This window comes from Branchiostoma belcheri, unplaced genomic scaffold (genome assembly GCF_001625305.1).
Source record: "Branchiostoma belcheri isolate BF01 breed outbred unplaced genomic scaffold, Haploidv18h27 scaffold77, whole genome shotgun sequence".
Lineage (NCBI taxonomy): Eukaryota > Metazoa > Chordata > Leptocardii > Amphioxiformes > Branchiostomatidae > Branchiostoma > Branchiostoma belcheri.
The window spans coordinates 20,777-40,742 of NW_017804431.1; the positions used below are offsets into that span (position 1 = coordinate 20,777).

Sequence of the window (19,966 nt, forward strand, 5' to 3'; positions counted from 1 at the left end):
GTAAATAAATGCCTGAAAATACGGAGAGTTGCAAGAACTTTTTTGCAAAATGTTTACACCTATCCATTAGATAGTATAGCTTAGCCTTTACCTTAGGTATTTTTATTACATCTTTACCGTGTTTTGAGGGTAGTTACGGGAATCATATCACCAGAGGTGGAATATTTCAACAGGCAAAATTTATCTTCTAGAAAGGCAGCTAACTAAAGAAAGGGGACAGAATGGGCTATTCCAAAAAATAAAGGAGAATGTATTATACAGCGAAATATATTGCTGCAAACACCAAAAATGAAGAAGGTAAGAGAATTTTGGTCAGATTTGTGTTCACTATCATATCAAAATTGGTTTTGTCAAATTTTGATAACCATATTTTTACGATTTGGAGTAGTTTGAAAGGTTATATCGTTATTTGATGTTGTCATTCTGCTGCCCTCTTTCACCTTAGACCAACAACAACCCGCGCGACATTTGCAGGAAAAAGTCGTCTGCAAACGTCTTTTGAATTTTAACTTTTTTTCCACAGGTTGGAAACTGTTCATGTTAAGCAAAGGTATGTTGAGCTCGTTTTTTATGTTTGAATCGTGGCCATTATGTCCTCGAAGTAGTATTCAAGCAAGAAAACCGGCTGTAACGGTTAACGTTATTATATAAAGGTAGCCTGGTATCCAGCACCAGTCTATCGTGGTTGGGCCAGGCTGTCTTCGGGGCTCTATAATAGTTTCCCCCGCCCAGCTCAACAGACCGCCCGGTAGGAGTGTACATGTTACGCATGTCATAGAGTTAGACACGCCCGGAATTGATTTAGTAACCCCACCACTAACTCCCGTCGTGCAAAACATACCGGGAGAATCTAGCTGATTCGGGCGGGAAAGAGCTTCTGCAGCCCCGAAGAGAACCCGCCCCAACCACGATGGACTGGACACCTGGCTAACAAATCTTTAGTTATATACAGTCCTATTGATACTGTTTTCTACAGTATCACGAAAGTTGCAAATATAATACGTATGTGTTAATATTAACAGTGACACATGCATGTACAGGAGTTGTAGACTGTATGTGGGTTATCTTCCTAATTATACAAAACACATCCTTTAAACTAATATACGATATGTTCTGCCCAACTAAGTGCCTTGTCCCAAGATTTGATGGTTATATTAGTCCCCTCTGGTTGCCCCCTGTGTCCCAGGCAGGTGCCTGATGAGTAGGAAGCTGTGTGCAGTTCTGGTGGATTTGAGCGGGACTCTCCATGTGGAAGACACGGCCACCCCTGGAGCTGTGGAGGCCCTCAGAAGGTAATACTCAGTTCATAGCGTTTCCAACACAACTTTGAAAACGGAATGTCGATTCCTTAATATAATATGTGAATATGGCCTTAAAAAAGATGTTCTGTCGAAGTGCTGTGCACAATACAAGACGGGTTTAGCACAGAATGAAGTGCTTATTACTCTAATATCATATATGCTGTCCTTTACATGTAAAATATTACCTCTAATACAGCAATCAATCAGAAATCTAAAAAAATGGAGTCCCTACCCTGACCAAGGACATTATTTTACAGTGTAATGTCCTTGCCCTGACATATATTATCATCATCATCATAATTAATTTAATTATAAGTACATCTGTAACATGTGACAACTTATTTCCTACCTAGGCTAAGGGAATGTCCCCTGAAGGTCAAGTTTGTGACCAACACAACAAAGGAGTCCAAACAGATGCTGGTAAACAGGTGTGTTTTAACACTCACTCACTCACTCACTCACTTACTCACTCACTCACTCACTCACTCACTCACTCACTCACTCACTCACTCACTCACTCACTCACTCACTCACGCACGCACGCACGCACTCACTCTACTCACTCAATCACTCACTCACTCACGCACGCACTCACTCTACTCACTCACTCACTCACTCACTCACTCACTCACTCACTCACTCACTCACTCACTCACTCACTCACTCACACTCACTTACTTCTCACTCAGTCACTTATTCCATCACTCACCCACTTACTCACTCACTCCTCACCCACTCACTCACTCACTCACTCACACTCAATCACTCACTCACTCACTCACTCACTCACTCACTCACTCACTCACTCACTCACTCACTCACTCACACTCACTCACTCACTCACTCACTCTCTCACTCTCACTACTCACTCACTCACTACTACTCTGTCAGAAGCAACATTACAATATTAAACCCTAAATATTCAAGTCATCAGTCTTATTACTAGTGTGCATTTGGTGAAGAAGGAAAAGAAGAATCAGTGCAAAAACAATATGTTTTCCTTCTGTGAAGGCAAACATTTAAAAAATGCTATTGAATTTCAGATTACAGAAGCTAGGATTTGACATCCAGCCGGAGGAAGTCTTCACTTCTTTAACTGCAGCAAGAAACTTAGTAGAAGAGATGAAAGTTCGGCCCATGTTGTTTCTTCAAGACTCAGCATTACAGGACTTTGAAGGTGAGAAAACAATTTGCAAGTTGTTATGATTGTACAGAAAATCTTCTTTCTTATTTTGGCCTAAAGCTTCGGTCACAACCCGCCGTACGTGCTTCTGCGTGCTGTCTACGTGCAAAAACGTGGGCAAACATAGGGCATCCGTGCGTGGTGAGTACCGCCTCCGTACAGAATCCTACGGATTTGGGAGCACGCAGACACGCCATAGAACTTTAAGTGCATGTAAAACTTTTTCTGCGTGCGGTCTACGGATTCACCACCCGTGCGTGCGAGTACGGGCGACGCGCGTGCCCCGTACGTGCCGTGCGAAAGACGCACGTGTGAGTACGGCCTCCTTACGGTAAAGATGCAATCGCACAGAGATCTTACATTAAAAGCACGTACAACTCACTTACCACTTGCGCAATGTACGATGCACGCAACCGCTCACGGTCAGACGTGGCGTGCAGACCACACTCTTACACCTTGCGAAACTGTGCGAGTGACGTGCGAGTGACGTGTGTCGATGCCACTCCTTCCCCAAGTTTTCAGAAAAAAACGTGCAGACGTAGCCTCCCAAAAAACGTACGCGGCCAAAAAGCACGTACGGCGGGTTGTGACCGTACCTTAAGTTGTGTGCAGAACATTGGGGCCTGTTTGGAATTCAAATGCAGAACTTTGCCACCTAGTTATTTCTGGTTAAAGAAGACTCTACCGGTATACCTAAAATTGTTGTACATATTAAATCTTGTTTCTTTTCAGGTATCGACACTACCAACCCCAATGCTGTAGTGATTGGTTTAGCACCAGACATGTTCAACTACAGACCTCTAAATGATGCATTCAGGTAGGGAGATCTGTTAACGCAACTCTTACAATCTTCAGTGACATTGCATTTTTGCTTTAGGCCACACCAATTGAATTTGTTGTTTCTCGGGTTGCCCTGTCCATTTTTTTACGATTCACACACACAAAAAAAAGATTTTAGGTTCTCAATCAACTGCAAAATGCTCAAGGAAAGACATATTTTGGCCCCAATGGTTGAAGAGAGTCCTCTTCTTCTTAGTTGTTAAAGTTTTTCAATGTAATAATGCAACTTCTTGATCATTTCATCAAAAGTTCAAAATCTACATTGTTTTAATTATAAACCAGCCTGGTATGTTGACTTCACTACTCATATTGTAACATTTCCGCCTTCAAGGGATTGTGCCTTGGCCTGTTTTTTTTAAAATTTCACCCAGTCGCTTCATATTTTTTCTTGAAAAATCCGAGAAACAACAAATTAAATTGGCAAGGCCTCACAGATGTCAGTATGCTGTGGAGTTGTTTCAAACATACATCCTCCTTGATTCTCCTTGACTACTAAAATATGGCTGCAAAATTGACTTTGAAAATCCATTTTTACTGCCCTGAACTTGCTTTGAATGGCTATAATCAAATAATATGATTTAGATGTGAGAGGTCTTTCAGTGCAATATACATGTAGCTTCCTGAAGTACAGTTACTGTACAATTAAAAAAATGACCGGAAAACTGACTTACAAAATCCAGTTTTACTGCCCTGAAATTGCTTTGAAGAGCTTTAATGATATAATTTAGGTGTGACATGCACTGACTGGTACTCTGCAATACCTCAGACTCTTGCTAGGTGGAGCCCCACTGATAGCCATCCACAAGGCCAGGTACTACAAGAAGAGTGACGGCCTGTCCCTGGGACCAGGGCCGTTCGTTACAGGTCTTGAGTACGCCACCGACGTCCGAGCAACAGTCGTGGGGAAACCGGAGACGATGTTTTTCAGAGAAGCTCTGAAAACATTAGGTTGCGCTCCTGAAGAAGCTGTTATGATAGGAGATGTAAGTATGAAGACTTTTTCAATAAATTTATTCAATCAAACAAAATCGTATATACAAAAGCAGGAAATATTGATGCACCCCTGAATTGTGTATTCGATTTTTACAATTGGTTAAAAAAACAAAACAAGTACACAGAAACACACTATATACAAATATGTACAAACACCGTTCAATCTACAACAGGAAATAGCAGACATGGGTTTTCAAAATCAACAATTATCACTGTCATTTTAAAGTCTTACTGCACAACGTACTGCACAATAGCTCAATTGGTAGAGTGCTCGCTTTGTAACCGGGAGGTCGTGAGTTCAAACCTCGGCCGAGTCATACCAAAGACTTTAAAAATGGCACTTCTTTCTCTGCTTAGCACTTAGCACATATGAGAAAGAGTGTGGGAAGGTCAAACACACAGCAATACCAGCGGACCAGCCCCCTGCTGTAGTGCCCTGCACAACTGTGTGTTGCCCAAGGGCTATGGAAATGGAGATTGGCACCACCCCTATGCTCTGCATTAGGGCATCGGTGGCACAACGGATGGAGCTGGACTCGGAACCAATAGGTTCTCACCATGCCCTAATGTTGTGCCCTTTGGAAAGGCACTTTACACGAATTCCCTCCCTGTATGGTAGAGTGATGCCCACTGAGCCTCTTCGGTAATCTGTCAAAAAGTGTGCCCAAAACACACTACGGATTTGGTGCACCAATGTGTCAACATCTGCACATTTGCCACCAAGAGCAAGACTTCTTGCAATTTCAATGCAGCAAATACACATCAACATACATTTACATTTTTTATTTCAAACCAGGCAAATTTTTATGTGTATGTGTGGAGATAGACCGGTGCAATAGGTCAATTGGTAGAGTGCTCGCCTTGTAACCGGGAGGTTGTGAGTTCAAACCCCGGCCGGGTCATACCAAAGACTTTTAAAAAATGGTACACACTTCTTTCTCTGCTGAGCACTCAGCACGTATGAGAAAGAGTGTGGGAAGGTCAAACACACAGCACTACCAGCGGACCAGCCCCCTGCTGTAGTGCCTTGCACAACTGTGTGTTGCCCAAGGCCTATGGAAATGGAGATGGGCACCACCCCTATGCTCTGCATAGTGGCATCGGTGGCACAACGGATAGAGCTGGACTCGGAACCAATTGCAATAGGTTCTCACCATGCCCCAACGTTGTGCCCTTTGAAAAGGCACTTTACACAAATTCCCTGACCCTGTATGGTAGAGTGATGCCCACTGAACCTCTTCGGTAATCTGTCAAAAGGTGTGCCAAAAACACACTACGGATTAGGTGCACCAATGTGCCAGCATCTGCACATTTGCCACCAAGAGCAAGACTTCGAATTCTTGCAATGTCAATGCAGCAAATACACATCAACATACAATTTTATGTTTACTGAAGGAAAATATATTGTTTTTGCTCTGAGTTTCCTCTTCTTCTCCAAACACTAACCTCTAGATCTGATCTGGCCAATGACCTGATTTGTTGACATCTGTCACCATGGTAACTGGTGTTGGGTTACAAAATGTTACAATCTTATAGTAGGAGGGATTTAGACTCCTGTCTGACCATATATTATGAATGTATTTGAGTAAGAATTAACATCTAGCAGACCATATGCAAAGGTTATGCATTTGCTTTGCAAATGTTACCTTTCCAGTTTTTGTTTTTTTCAAACCAGGCAAATTTTTATGTGTATGTGTGGACATCATCCATACAATTTCCTTGCTGTGGCCTAAGGTTGATGAGTTGAGCAAGAATGTGGTCCCAAAAGTATTATGCAACAAGGTCTGCCACACTGCAGGAATCCACAATATTCCCCCAGGTACTACATGTACATGTGGTACGTGCTTCTAGTTAATTATCTCCTGTACCTACATGTATCCAATCATCACTTGATGATTAAACTTGCCCTTCGTTTTCATAAAAATCGATCCAGGTATTCTCAACTTGTCTGCAAACAAAAACAAACAAACAAACAAACAAACCTACCTAAGCAACAAATGACACCAAATACATAACCTACTTGGTAATGGTAATTAAATAAGGCCATACCAATTCAATTTCTTGGTTAACGGATTTGCCCGCTTCATTTTTTCTGATTTGCAAGAAAAAAAAAAACAGTCCTTTTCCCTAAACAGTAGAAAACAGTCCTTTTCTTCCTAGTTGTTAGAGTTATTCCGTCTTTCAATGCAATGGTATCATTAAAAGTTCAAAATTCATTGTTTAAATTTTGAACCAGCCTGGTGTGTTGACTTCATGGCTCCTATTGTACCATTTTGGGCCATAATAGTTTGTTTTAATTTAATTTTTTTCCTGCCTGCTCCATTACTTTTCTAGAAAAATCTGTTAACTAAGAAATTAAATTGGTGAGGCCTAAGGGCTGTTACACCACTACATGTACCTACAACATTGTAATCTTGCCCTTTTGCTTTACTAGCTTGTATGTGCCTCGGGTTAATTATCTGAGGGATGGGTGCTGTCTAGTCATTACTTGTAAGTCGTGCCCTTTTATGTGGAAGGCATCTTAGTTTGTACCCCTAGCCTGATTAAATTGTACCCTAACAACCTTCCCAACGATCGGTGCTCTGAGAAAGGGCCTGATACGGCTGAGACAGCGAGAGTTTGCCTCACACAGATTACTAGTTTCCTGCATATTGTTTTTCAATGTAACAGTGCAATTTTGTTTCATTAAAAGTACAAAATCTATTGTTAAATAATTATAAACCAGGCTGGTATATTCACTTCATGGCTCATATTGTAACATTTCCAGCTATCATGGGGTGCCTTGGTTTTTTTTTTTATTTTGCACTGTCGCTCCATATTTTTTCTAAAAAAATCCGAGAAACAACAAATTAAATTGGTGTGGCCTAAAAAACAGGAAACTAGAGATGAGAGTTTTCAGACTTTTGGGGAGTATTTTTTTTCGTGAATCTTCGAACCTCATAAATTCAGTTTTACTTTTCCCCAGTTGAAATCTCCCCTGGTAAGTTGTGCATAAATTTTTATTTAATTTGACATGGTACTGTCTAATAGATACAACTTAAACTAACACTTATTGTAGTATAAATATTGAGTTAGCTTTTTTGCAAGCATTATTTGAGAAAATGTTTTGTTGGCACTTATTTACAAAAATAAGCTTTATCAACCTTTTCATAATTTTTGATACACAGAGTACAAGTGCAATATTTGGCGTAGGAATTGTATTTAAAACCTGTCATTTTTTAATTTAGTTTAAAGTACCAGACTATAACTAGCTCAACACATAATGTACTGCAGCATACATTTGTACTTGTATGAACACTTGAATGTAAAAAAAAATAGCAGAAACATTTTTTACGATACAAACAGAATTTCATTCTACAGAAAGTTTCTAGTTTGCCAAAATCTTACAATACTGGCCTGCAAGGTAATATCATGTATGTGACCTTGAAAGTGAGTCAAATGTCCTTGGAAGTGTAATATAACACTTGTGTCTGATGTATGGGGCAAATTTACTGGTTCTAGCATGAGCCCTGTAGTTCCAGGAACACATATTCAGGCATTCCTTTAGGCCACAGCAAGTAATTTTTATGGATGACATCAGCGCGCGCATTAATTTTCGCCTGATTTTGGAAAAAAAAAAAACAAGAAATTTTGTTGCCTTCTGACAGAGGTGAACATGCAGAAAATGGGCAAAGATGTACATGTATGTTGCCATGCTGGAAGGTGGATGGCAGATATTATGGCCAAGCTTTGGAATTCCCTCCCTGACAAGTGTTTCCCACCAACCTACAATCTACAGGCTTTTAAATCAAACATTCAACGCCATCTCTTAACATAGCCATGTTTGTCTCTATGATATTTTTTGTTCAATGCCAAGAAGTGGCCGTATAGGCCTTGCATTGAACCACTCCGTTAAAAAAAGCTATGAAGAGAGGAGACAAGAAAAGGCTCTGATTTAATGTTTTGTTTCTTACTTTGATGCAGTGATATGTGATGTTGGCTGTGTATATGTGATGTTCCCATTGAATTAAAACCATTTGTACAATGATTGAGTCAAAATTTTTAAATGTAGGAACCTGTTTTTTTTTACCTGCCTTCTTTTTTTTTTGCCCGCTCGCATTTGATTTGGAGTCTGCGGAGGATGTCATCCATAAAATTTACTTTAGTGACTGTGGCCTTACAGAAGGACCAACATTGATCATAGTGTTACCTCCATGCAATTGAAATGCTTATCATGCCCCAACTTATAGGATACTGTAAAGTAAAACCCTCCTTGCCAAATCCTCTTAAACCTTGGGATTTGAAAGCGAATTCTTAGAAATCCCGTTAAGTCCCCATTCCCTGTCCTTTCATCAGGGAAAGTTATACTATACCTTCTCTGTTCAATCAGACTCAGGGGCAGTATGTAATCATCATGTATTGGCTGTATCATATTTAGTAACTTGCACGTCCTTTTAGGCTTTGATAAGTTAGTGTTAATCCAAAAATTCATGGCTGGAAATATGACCTGTGTGATTGTGTAGGTTAACCTTCAGCCTGCCTTGGAAGCTATTTTGTACCAATTTTGTATCGGTTTTGGAGTTAGGCAGCAGGGAGATTAGGTTAGATTGGTGCTGTGCAGGTATTTCTGATGTAAATGTACCTGCACAAATTTATTCCCAGTGTTTTCATTTTTGTCTTGAACAGCAAACCTTTCCAGACTTGCAGTAATCTTAATCCTGGTTTTAAAGCCGTGGAGTTGGTATTGATTTCAAACTGCCATAAGGCCACACCAATTTAATTTGTTGGTTCTCGCATTTGCCTCTTCTTTTTTTTGTGATTTGCAAAAAAAAAAAGACTCTGGTTCTGAATCTACTCAAATAGGCTTATTTGCCCCCAACAGTTGAGGAAAGTCTTTTTCTTCCTAGTTGTTACAGTTTTTCCATCTATCAATGCAGTGGGTTGATTAAAAGTTCAAAATTCATTGTTTAGATATTAATCCAGCCTTTTGTGTTGACTTCACAGCTCCTATCGTATATATCATTTGGGGCTATAATACTAGGAAGCCTAGACCTGTTTTTATTTTCATTCTTTTTTTGCCCTGTCGCTTCATATTTTTTTACGAAAAAATCCGAGAACCAACAAATTAAGATGGTGAGGCCTAAATTAATTTATTTTTTGCGTTTTTTTTTTTCAATATTGTGGAAGAAGTAGAAAGGTGTGTCAGCTCGTGTTCAAAACAATTTCCTCGACAAACATTGGAGTTGTACAGTCAAAAATTTGGGTAAGGCCATTTTTTTTTGTTGGAAATTGCAGTTCAAATGTGTTTCATAATGACTTCTACCAACACAGATGAACTTCCAAGATAACAATCTGTATTGTTACAGCTTAAACAGATTTCTTGCTCCAGTGATTTCTGTCTTGAACAGCAAACATTTCCAGACTTGCAGTAATTTTAATCCTGGTGTAGGTTAATCTAGCCTAGGAAGCTATTTTGTACCAATTTTGTATCAGTTTTGGGGTTAGGCAGCAGGGAGAAGGTTAGATTGGTGCTTTGCAGGTATTTCTGATGTCTACATGTACCTGCACAAATTTATTCTCAGCATGTTGATTTCAGTCCTGAAGCTGCAACTATATAACCAAAGCAAACCTTTCCATACTTACAGTAAGGCCACAGCAAGTAATTTTTAAGGATGACATCAGCGCGCACATAAATTTTCGCCTGATTTTGGAAAAAAAAAAATTTGTTGCCTTCTGACAGTGGTCAACATGCCGAAAATGGGCAAAGATGTCTATTGCCATGCCGGAAGGTAGATGGCAGATAACTATGAAGAGAGGAGACAAGAAAAGGCTCTGATTTAATGTTTTGTTTCTTACTTTGATGCTGTGATATGTGATACTGGCTGTTTATATGTGATTTCCCACTGAATCAAAATCATTTAAATAGTACAATGATTGAGTCAAAATTTAGAAATGTAGGAACCTTGTTTTTTTCGCCCGCTCGCGTTAGATTTGGAGTCTGAGAAAGGATGTCATCCATAAAATTTACTTGCTGTGGCCTAATGTTAATCTGGGTGTTATAGCTGTGAAGTTGGTAGTCATCTCATCACGTCCCCACGTGCCCCCCACAGTTTGCACCATGAATGTATTTATTGAACGTTCCACCTTGCTACTTCTGGAAAATTGAAAATATGCTAAATGATAGTCCCGGCGAAATTCCCTTCTGACAAATGACCAAGGCGACTGTGAAATTGAATGCTAACGCTGAGGTATCGCACTTGTACTTCAGGGCTCTAGCCAGCACCTTTTTTTTTTGGTCAATTGCAGGAACTTTGTGGCATGTGATGGAATAATAAAAAAAAATCTTGGGTAATATAATAATTATATAAAAACATCCAAAGGATCACCAACAACCACTCTAACTCTAAACCCTATGATTTGCCTCTCAAAATGTGGGAAACTGTGTTTTTAAAGGCTTGAGAATCTGAAATATCTGTTTTTTTGTCTTGTTACTTCTGGATTCCGAAGTATTGGGTGTATCAATGAAGGTTAGACAATTCTAGGTGATAATACAAAATTACAGTTACTCAAGACAAGTAACTTTAAAAAGGATATGATTTTGGAAACGGTCAGACTTTTCTGGTAGCATTGACTTTTTACAATAACATGCTATTTTTTGGGTGATTGAGTTGTGGGTTTGTGTCTTTCTTTCTCCTTTGGTTAGATTTGGTTGCATGGTGGGTGGGACCTGATTTTGACAGTTGATTGCCCACACATGCAGTTATTAATACGGTAGACCAGTTCAGTATTAGACAAAAACTGCCACAACTTATTGTTCTGTGTACATTTCTGTGAACCTACAATTTTTGCCTAAAGGCTAATTGCAAAATAATGCTAATTGCAGGATGAATGTAACTCTTGAAAGCCAATGAATATGGGGGTATGTAGCATTGTGTCTATTTTCAAGTGCTATTGTTCTTAATCTAAACGTCTTGCATGGGTTTGACTTCTTTTTGAATTGGTGTATGATGAACAATATGTATAAGACCCATGACAAGCAACTTTATCATGTGCATACTAGACTGAATCCTAGTATTTGAAGCATCATATAACTTTGCTATAGAGTGATATAAACTTAAACTGCATCATTTATTACAGCATTGCAGCACCTGTTTTCAAACCATGCAGTTACCTCGCAAAGAATAGCTTCCTAAAAGAAGCTTAATGTGGATCGCAATAAAGTCAGTCATAAACTTAACATGAATAGGACAGGCACGTCGGCAGAACATACTGCACCTGTGTGAAACTCATAACGTATTGTGCATAGCAGTTCGGCAGAACGTCTCGTTTAATTTCAAGTCGTATTCACGTATTTTAGGATGACATTCCATCTGTACATAGTCTTCAAATGTTGTGTTGGACAAGATATCATCTGAAACAGGCAAAATTCTGATCAACAAAAATCGAAAAAAATCTGGGTTTTGCGCAGACACAGTACATTCTGCAAACATGCATGCCCGTAGCCAGGATTTTGAATGGGGGGGGGTTCTTCCCACTGCTTGAGGGGACCTCGAGCGCCGAAGGCGCGAGGTTCCTAGGGGGGTCCGGGGGCATGCTCCCCCTGAAAATTTTGAAAAATAAACCTTCTAAAATGGCATTTCGTGCATTTTTGAGAGGATTTCCAAGAAAAAATCAGAGATAAATTTTTATTCAATGACAAAGGGAGCAGTTTTTCTAGGATTCCAGTCCATCTTTTCAAGAAAAATCGTGGACCTTTACATAAAAAGTGGACCAAACCGTAGCCAGGGGGGTCCGAACCCCCCGGAACCCCCTGGCTACGGCATGACATGTTAATAGGATGTTACCTTCAAAGAACCTAGTATATTCCAAGGTTAACAGTTAATTCTGCTGCCAAGTAACTGTTATAGACCGAAACTCTGACATTTTATTACACTTTAATACAGCAATCAATCAGGCACCATCTGTATTCTCATTGATTCTTTATATCTTATTACCAATCTGATTGGCAAGTTTATGTCATGGGTCAGTAGTTGATGAAAATCTGCCATATATAACGTCGCAATTAGTAGTAGTATAGATAGCTATGCAAGGCTTATTCCCTTTCGGCATTGTATCTAATTTGTATGGACGTATTGCAAATGCCATTCATTTACTCAGCACTACAATTACCAAATTAGAGATGGTCAATTAGCTATAGGGTGACCTTTGTATACATCAGTTACATAGTTTATACATTAAAAAAATCTATGTTACATTTCTAGCAATTTACATGTAAATATTAAGTCATCTGTATTCTTTTAGACAGGTACAGAGAATTGTTAGCCAAAAATCTACTTCAGTGTGCTAAAAGTTAACCTTCTCCCTGCTGCCTAACCCTGTAACCAGTAGAGTATTTTTAGCCAAAAACCTACTTCAGTTTAACTTAGCTAAAGGTTAACCTTCTCCCTGCTGCCTAACCTGTAACCAGTAGAGAATTGTTAGCCAATCAGTGACTTCAGCGTCACGAAGGTTAACCTACTCCCTGCTGCCTAACTTGTATCCAGTAGAGAATTGGTAGCCAAACAGCTACTTCAGTGTGCTAAAGGTTAACCTTCTCCCTGCTGCCTAACCCTGTAACCAGTAGAGAATCGGTAGCCAAAAAGCTACTTCAGTGTGCTAAAGGTTAACCTTCTCCATACTGCCTAACCCTGTAACCAGTAGAGAATTGGTAGCCAAAAACCTACTTCAGCATGCTAAAGGTTAACCTTCCCCCTGCTGCCTTACCTATAGTATAACTAAATGAGAATTGGGAGCCAAAAAGCTTCAGTGTGCTAAAGGTTAACCTTCCCCTTGCTAGGGTGAACTTTTGCCACCAAAGTTGTATTAGTTATGGAGTGAGGCTGCAGGCAGGAGGTTAACACCCCTGCATATTTGAAGTGAGCCTGCCCTGAGGAATTTGCAGTCATTCATTTGGTATTAAGTCACACAACTGACAGAGGTTAATTACTGTTACATTGAATGTTAACTGCATTCAGTCTTTGGGCTTTTAGAAATTTGATATGGGGGGGGGCTGGGTTACTAATAAATTGTGGTAGCAGCCTAGAGCAATGAGGAATGAGAGGAGTGAGAGTATAGAGCCTATCTGATCTGGTAGAATTAGTGATTCTATAACCGGCAGAGATCCCAATTGGGGTCTATAAATTTTAAGATATTCCCTTAAAGACAGAACTTTGATTTTAACTTTGATTTGTGTCACTTTAGATCAATGGATTGACTTGTAATGTAGGATTTGTCAATGGGAGACCCTAACACATTAACAGCATCCTGACTGGAGTCTCTGTTGACAAAGTCATCGATCAGGATCAGACTCTAATGGTAAAATTACCAATTCTTCCAGGTTGGAGTTTCTACCCTGACATATATGATTGCATGCCCGTAGCCAGGATTTTGAATGGGGGGTTCTTCCCACTGCTTGAGGGGACCTTGAGCGCCGAAGGCGCGAGGTTCCTGGGGGGGGTCCGGGGGTATGCTCCCCCTGAAAATTGTGAAAAATGAACCTTATAAAAATGGCATTTCGTGCATTTTTGAGAGGATTTCCAAGAAAAAAATCAGAGATAAATGATTCAATGATTCAATTCAAGGGAGCAGTTTTTTTACGATTCCAATCTACCTTTTCAAGAAAAATCTTGGACCTTTACATAAAAAGTGGAAGTGGACCTTTGAGCCTTGTGGGGGGGGGTTCTTCCGAACCCCCTCAACCCCCGTGGCTACAGGCATGGATTGTCCTAGCCTTTTTTTCTGTCAAACCTGATGGAAAAAGTTTCTAAAATGATGTCATCAGCATTGTACCTTTTGTAACTAAGGACATATTTCTTATCCTATGAAACTGACGAATGCCTACCACTACTTACCTGTGTTCACAGGATGTCCGGGACGATGTCGGTGGTGCCCAGACAGCTGGCATGGCTGGAATCCTGGTCAGAACTGGTAGGTACTGGTCTGAACTGGTAGGTACTGGTCTGAACTGGAAGGTACTAGTCTGTACTGGTAAGAACTGCTAAGGTACTGGTCAGAACTGGAAGGTACTGGTCTGTACTGGTAGGTACTGGTCAAACAGGTGAGTGCTGGTCACAACTGGTTAACACTGAAATGAACTGGTGGGTATTGGTCTGGTAGGTACTGGACTAAACTGGTCAGAACTACATGTAGTTAAGGTAGTCTGGTTTGAACTGGTACTGATCAGAACTGGTAGGTACTGATCCAAACAAGTGAATACTGGTCACAACTGGTTATAACTGGTCAGAGCCAGTTGGTACTGGTCAGTACTGGTAGGTACTGGTCAGAACTAGTAGTTAGTGGTCGGAATTGTGAGGATAAATTGGCCAGAACTGGTTTTGATACTTGTCAGAACTACTGATAGTTAGCTATTGTATCTGTAGCACATCTGGAAATCTTTTGAACTTGAGAACTTGCCCAGTAAGTTTCTGTCTCCTCAGTTTGTTGTTGGTTGTCCATATTTGAATACAATGTAGATGTTTATTTGCATTTTAATCATTTGAACCATTCCTCTTTTACATATGTGAAAATGAGAACAAGGAATGAAACATTTAGGATCATATCATAGTTGATACAATAGCATGCTTATATGGAAATCATAGTATTCTGTATTCATTAATGCCATATAGAATTGATACATGGATCACAAAAGCATCAGCGATGCATTATGACATTCCAATATCTGCAAAGCCGCCCGATAATTAAGTCATTTCCACATCAAATTAAAAGACTTGACAGCAAAATATTCCGCTCCAGGCAAGTGTAATTTGTCACGACATGGTAACGATTTCATCGGATGTACCCCACGCAAGGACAAAAATGATCAAACACATAACATCCAATATTTACGAGCTTATTATTCCACACAATTGATTCCCTGTGATGTATGTTGCTAGTTTCATGTTTTAACGGCTGAAAATTATAGAAAGTAGACATTGGTATCTGGTGTAAAGTATGGGAATAGCATGGGGTTTATGTTTTGGCATTGTAATTTTCTCCCTTGTTTGGAATTTTATGGATATTTTCCCCATTGATTTAACTTAGCTGTTGTACAGTAAAGTATATAAAGGAACTCATGGGGTACACATTTTAGCATTGCAATTACTAATCTACTTAATATTCTGAAACTTATGGACAATTTCTCCTTTAAATTAATCTTGCTAATAGTTAATTAGTCCAAACACTGATGAGAATACAAACAAATTTGGTGTCGCCAATGTGACAAGATCTGCACATTTGCCACTAAGAACCGTGCATTTTTTATGTTTACCTTTGCAGAAGGAAAACTTATTGTTTTGCTCAGTTTCTTCTTCTTTGAATAAATAAGGTCAATGACCTGGACCAGAGGTCTGTCACCATGGTAATTGGTGATGTAGCAGACACCCTGTGGTATTGGGTTACAGAGTTGGAGAGGCTGGTCACCATATATTATATTATATGAAATATGTTCGAGAAAGAATAAACAGAGCAGTAGTTAAGCTAGACCATGTGAAGGTAAACAATCATATGCATTTGCTAGATGCAAAATTATATCTTTCTAGTTTTTGTATCCCATTTTCAGTGACCTCCAAGTTCAAGAACACAATCCAAAACTTTCCGGACTCAATGTCCTTCAATTCAACCTTCAAGACAGTTTGCCGATATTTTATGTATTCATAGAATTTCTGCTTGGTGCAAATTCACTTACTGTAAGCTTCAGTCAGGGTATGATTTTTTGCAATTTAGTTTGCTGAAAAGGTAGACATGAAGGTCATGTTATAGACTTATATAACACACCAACTGGGACCAGATTATAGGCGTAAAGATTCGATGCTGGTAGACATACTATTTTCTACTAATGCACTTGTTAGGCCATAGCATGTAAATTTCATAGTTGACATCATTGTTTCCATTGATTTTTGCATGGTTTAAAGTAAATTGTCCACATAAAAAGAAAACTGTAAGATATGTTGTTTGTTGTTTTGTAGCAAACTGTAAGTCACTGTTAAATATATTGTTTTTGCTCAGTTTCTTCTTTTTCAAACAATTAAGGTCAATGACCTGGACCAGAGGTCTGTCACCATGGTAACTGGTGAGGTAGCAGACACCCTGTGGTGTTGGTTTACATTATGTTGTATACAGTCATACAGAGGTGAATCTAACTTGGTAGTTGTAGAAGTGGCATTTATTTTTTTTACAAGTGTGGCAGACTTGACAGTAGTTTTAGTGATACCTGGCTTTTTCCTACAATGTTTAAGGTCTCTATTTTGAAAGTTTAGGCATCTTGCTTTTTATGTCTTAAGTTTTGTGTTTCTCTGTTGTATCAGATTTGGAGTCTGCATGGTCTGTGGCATAGCATTACATTGAACCAAAGACTGCTGTGTTTCCAAATTCGATATTACTAGCTTTCTTTTCTTCTGTAAGTCGACTAAAGCAATGCATGCATCTTTCCTATTTGCCTAAAAGCTTTTCCAGTGTAGTTTAAAGCCCTAAAACGTTTTCGAGCTTGAAAACGGTAGTTAGGCATTCCATTCGCATTTCAAAAACACCCCAATCTTCCTGCCACGTAATGCTATACTAGCGCGTCTCTTTCGTCCACTTTACTTTTAAGCCGTGACAGGACCGGGAATCGAAAAGATCATTCTGGTGGAAAATAAAAGGCCACGAATACATCATTGTCGAAAACACACCACCAAGTCACCTTCCCCGGGTTCTACATTTGTTAGGTCACACCAATTTAATTTGTTGGTTCTCGGATTAGCCCGCTTAATTCTGATATGGAAAAAAACATTTCAGGCTCTAAGTCAACTCCAAAATGCTGATATTTTGCCCCTAATAGTTGAAGGAAGTTTCTTTGTTGTTACTGATTTTACACTTTTTCCATCAGTGGCTTGTTTAAAAGTTTGAAATTCATTGTTGGAATTACATGTACATGGCATTATGCAAACCAACCTGGTATGTTGACATCATGGCTCCTATCCTAGCATTTGGAGCTATCATAGTATGCCTTGGCCTGTTTTTTTTTTCCCTGTCGCTTCAAATTTTTCTTGAAAAAATCATAGAACCAACAAATCAAATTGGTGTGGCCTTACCTTCCGTACTTTTAGTACTCCCTGGTTTGTGGAAAGGCTAATATTTTACCCTGATCTTGATGGATGGAGAACTCAGGATATATGACGTTCTAAAGTTTGTATGTCCAACTGGATGTCAGTTACTTTCTGCATGACTGCTGTAACGGTTTTAGAATGATCGTAAATCAAAACACCTAGTCTCCGGCTTGAACCAGACACAATGCAACCATCTGTTTTGCCAGTATAACTGCCCTTCGGCATAACACACCAGCTTCTGTATGATATATATTATATAGCCAGCATAACTGCCCTAGCCTTCGGCGTAACACACCAGCTTCTGTATCTGTATAGCCAGTATAACAACCCTTCGGTGTAACACACCAGCTTCTGTACCTGTTTAGCCGGTATAACTGCCCTTTGCGGTAACACACCAGCTTCTGTATCTGTTTAGCCGGTGTAACCGCCCTTTGCGGTAACACACCAGCTTCTGTATCTGTTTAGCCGGTATAACTGCCCTTCAGCATAACACACCAGTTCTGTATCTGTATAGCCGGTATAACTGCCCTTCGGCATAACACACCAGCTTCTGTATCTGTATAGCCGGTACTATATATATAACTACCCTTCAGCGTAACACACCAGCTTCTGTATCTGTATAGCCGGTATAACCGCCCTTCGGCGTAACACACCAGCTTCTGTATCTGTATAGGCGGTATAATCGCCCTTCGGCGTAACACACCAGCTTCTGTATCTGTATAGCCAGTATAACTGCCCTTTGGCATGACACACCAGCTTCTGTATCTGTATAGCCGGTATAACTGCCCTTCGGTGTAACACACCAGCTTCTGTTTCTGTATAGTATAATTGTCCTTTGGTGTAATACACCAACTTTGTGGTCATGGCAGCAGCTGGCTGCATTACACAGATTGACCTGTTACACCTAACCTTTGCACATCTAACAGTAAACATCATTGAAAGCTTGATAATCTAGTGATGATAGCCCTACTGTACTTGCATGGTAGCAGTGAGTTCCACTTTTTGACAGTTCCAGGGATAATTACTTTTTGAACACCTCAATCCTTGGTTGATAACTGTAGTACTTGAAGGCATAGCTATTTCTTGTTCAAAATAATCTGTTGTAATGATCATATACTCAATGTTGTTTCAAGTGAGTAAACTGCTAAATGTGCCCTATTGACCCAAACATACTTGGCCACAGCAGCACTGATTGGAACACAAAGACCACAAATTGGGTTGAAAATCAAGACCCTTTCCTCATTGAATTGGGGATAATTCTTCAATAATGTACCATATGGCTACACCAATTTAATTTCTTGGTTTAACTTAACAGATTTTTGTAGAAAAATAATGGAGCGGGCGGGCGAAAAAAACCCAGGCCTAGGCATCCTATTATGGCCCAAAGTGGTACGATAGGAGCCATGAAGTCAACACATCAGGCTGGTTCAAAATTTAAACAATGAATTTTGAACTTTTAATGATACCACTGCATTGAAAGATGGAATAACAGTAACAACTAGGAAGAAAAGGACTGTTTTAAACTGTTCAGGGCAAAATATGAGCATTTTGCAGTTGATTCTGATTTTTTTTTTTGCAAATCAGACGGCGAATCCGTTAACCAAGTTAAATTGGTGTGGCCTAACACATCCAAAAACATAACATTCTCAGAAGAGAGATTGGTGTTGACGAAATTTGCGTTGACAGCTCCAAATTCCACCTGCAGAAATGTAAATGCCACGAAACCAGGCAAACCAGCGTTCAATACCCCCTCGGATCGTGGTGACATTTGGAGCGCCAATCACTCCTAACCCCACCTTTACACCACAAAGTGCGATCTATACGCCTTGATAAGTTTATTTCTGACGTGTAAAATGTCAACCGTAAGAGGTAAATTTCAACAGGAATAAAGTGCTTTATGATTTGGGATAATTGCCTCTTATTCTCACTGTTAAACAGATCTCCAGTCAAGCAAAACTTCAAGACATATTTATCATCTATAAAGATCACATTTACAAGCACAGTGAGAAGTCATAACTTTATATGGTATGATATATTGATAATGCTTATTGTCATATACAATATATTTGATTTATATATTGTACATTAAGTTGTAAGTCATAACTTATAGTCTATATATAATTTATATCATAAGTACAATGCGAAGGTCGTTGGACATGATATACATGTACAGTAACTGTAAAGAGGACTGGTCATAATGTTTATTGTCTCGCGTTTTACTATTGCGTATAATGTGTTTGATTTATATTCGTTGTAAGGTACATGTATTTCCTATATATATATGGTATACATTGTACATGTAAATGTTTTCAGACATGATATTTTGGGTACTATGAGATGTTGATAATGCTTATTTTCTATCTTAAAGTTACTCTCTATTTGTTTACATTTGGTGAAGCCATCACAATTTTACATGAGTTTTGACATGTTTATTCATTCATTTATTCATTCATTTATTCATTCATTCATTCATTCATTCATTCATTCATTCATTCATTCATTCATTCATTCATTCATTCATTCATTCATTCATTCATTCATTCATTCAT

The 19,966-nt window shown here is 39.3% G+C and overlaps 1 protein-coding gene across 2 annotated transcripts in view; it reads left to right on the forward strand.

Moving 5' to 3' along the window:
- Window positions 1-218: 218 nt before the first annotated feature.
- Window positions 219-19,966, forward strand: part of LOC109485632 (haloacid dehalogenase-like hydrolase domain-containing protein 2) — a 21,692-nt gene continuing 1,944 nt past the window's right edge. Inside the window, exons 1-8 of one of the 2 annotated variants that reach the window (XM_019789322.1) lie at window positions 219-297; window positions 524-550; window positions 1,187-1,292; window positions 1,655-1,729; window positions 2,345-2,478; window positions 3,217-3,301; window positions 4,091-4,307; window positions 14,199-14,262. In XM_019789322.1, the coding sequence (XP_019644881.1) occupies window positions 249-297; window positions 524-550; window positions 1,187-1,292; window positions 1,655-1,729; window positions 2,345-2,478; window positions 3,217-3,301; window positions 4,091-4,307; window positions 14,199-14,262 (757 nt within the window). In that variant the 5' untranslated portion in view covers window positions 219-248. Of the gene's footprint in view, window positions 298-468; window positions 551-1,186; window positions 1,293-1,654; window positions 1,730-2,344; window positions 2,479-3,216; window positions 3,302-4,090; window positions 4,308-14,198; window positions 14,263-19,966 lie in introns of those variants that run through there. The other variant, XM_019789323.1, reaches the window with a different exon arrangement.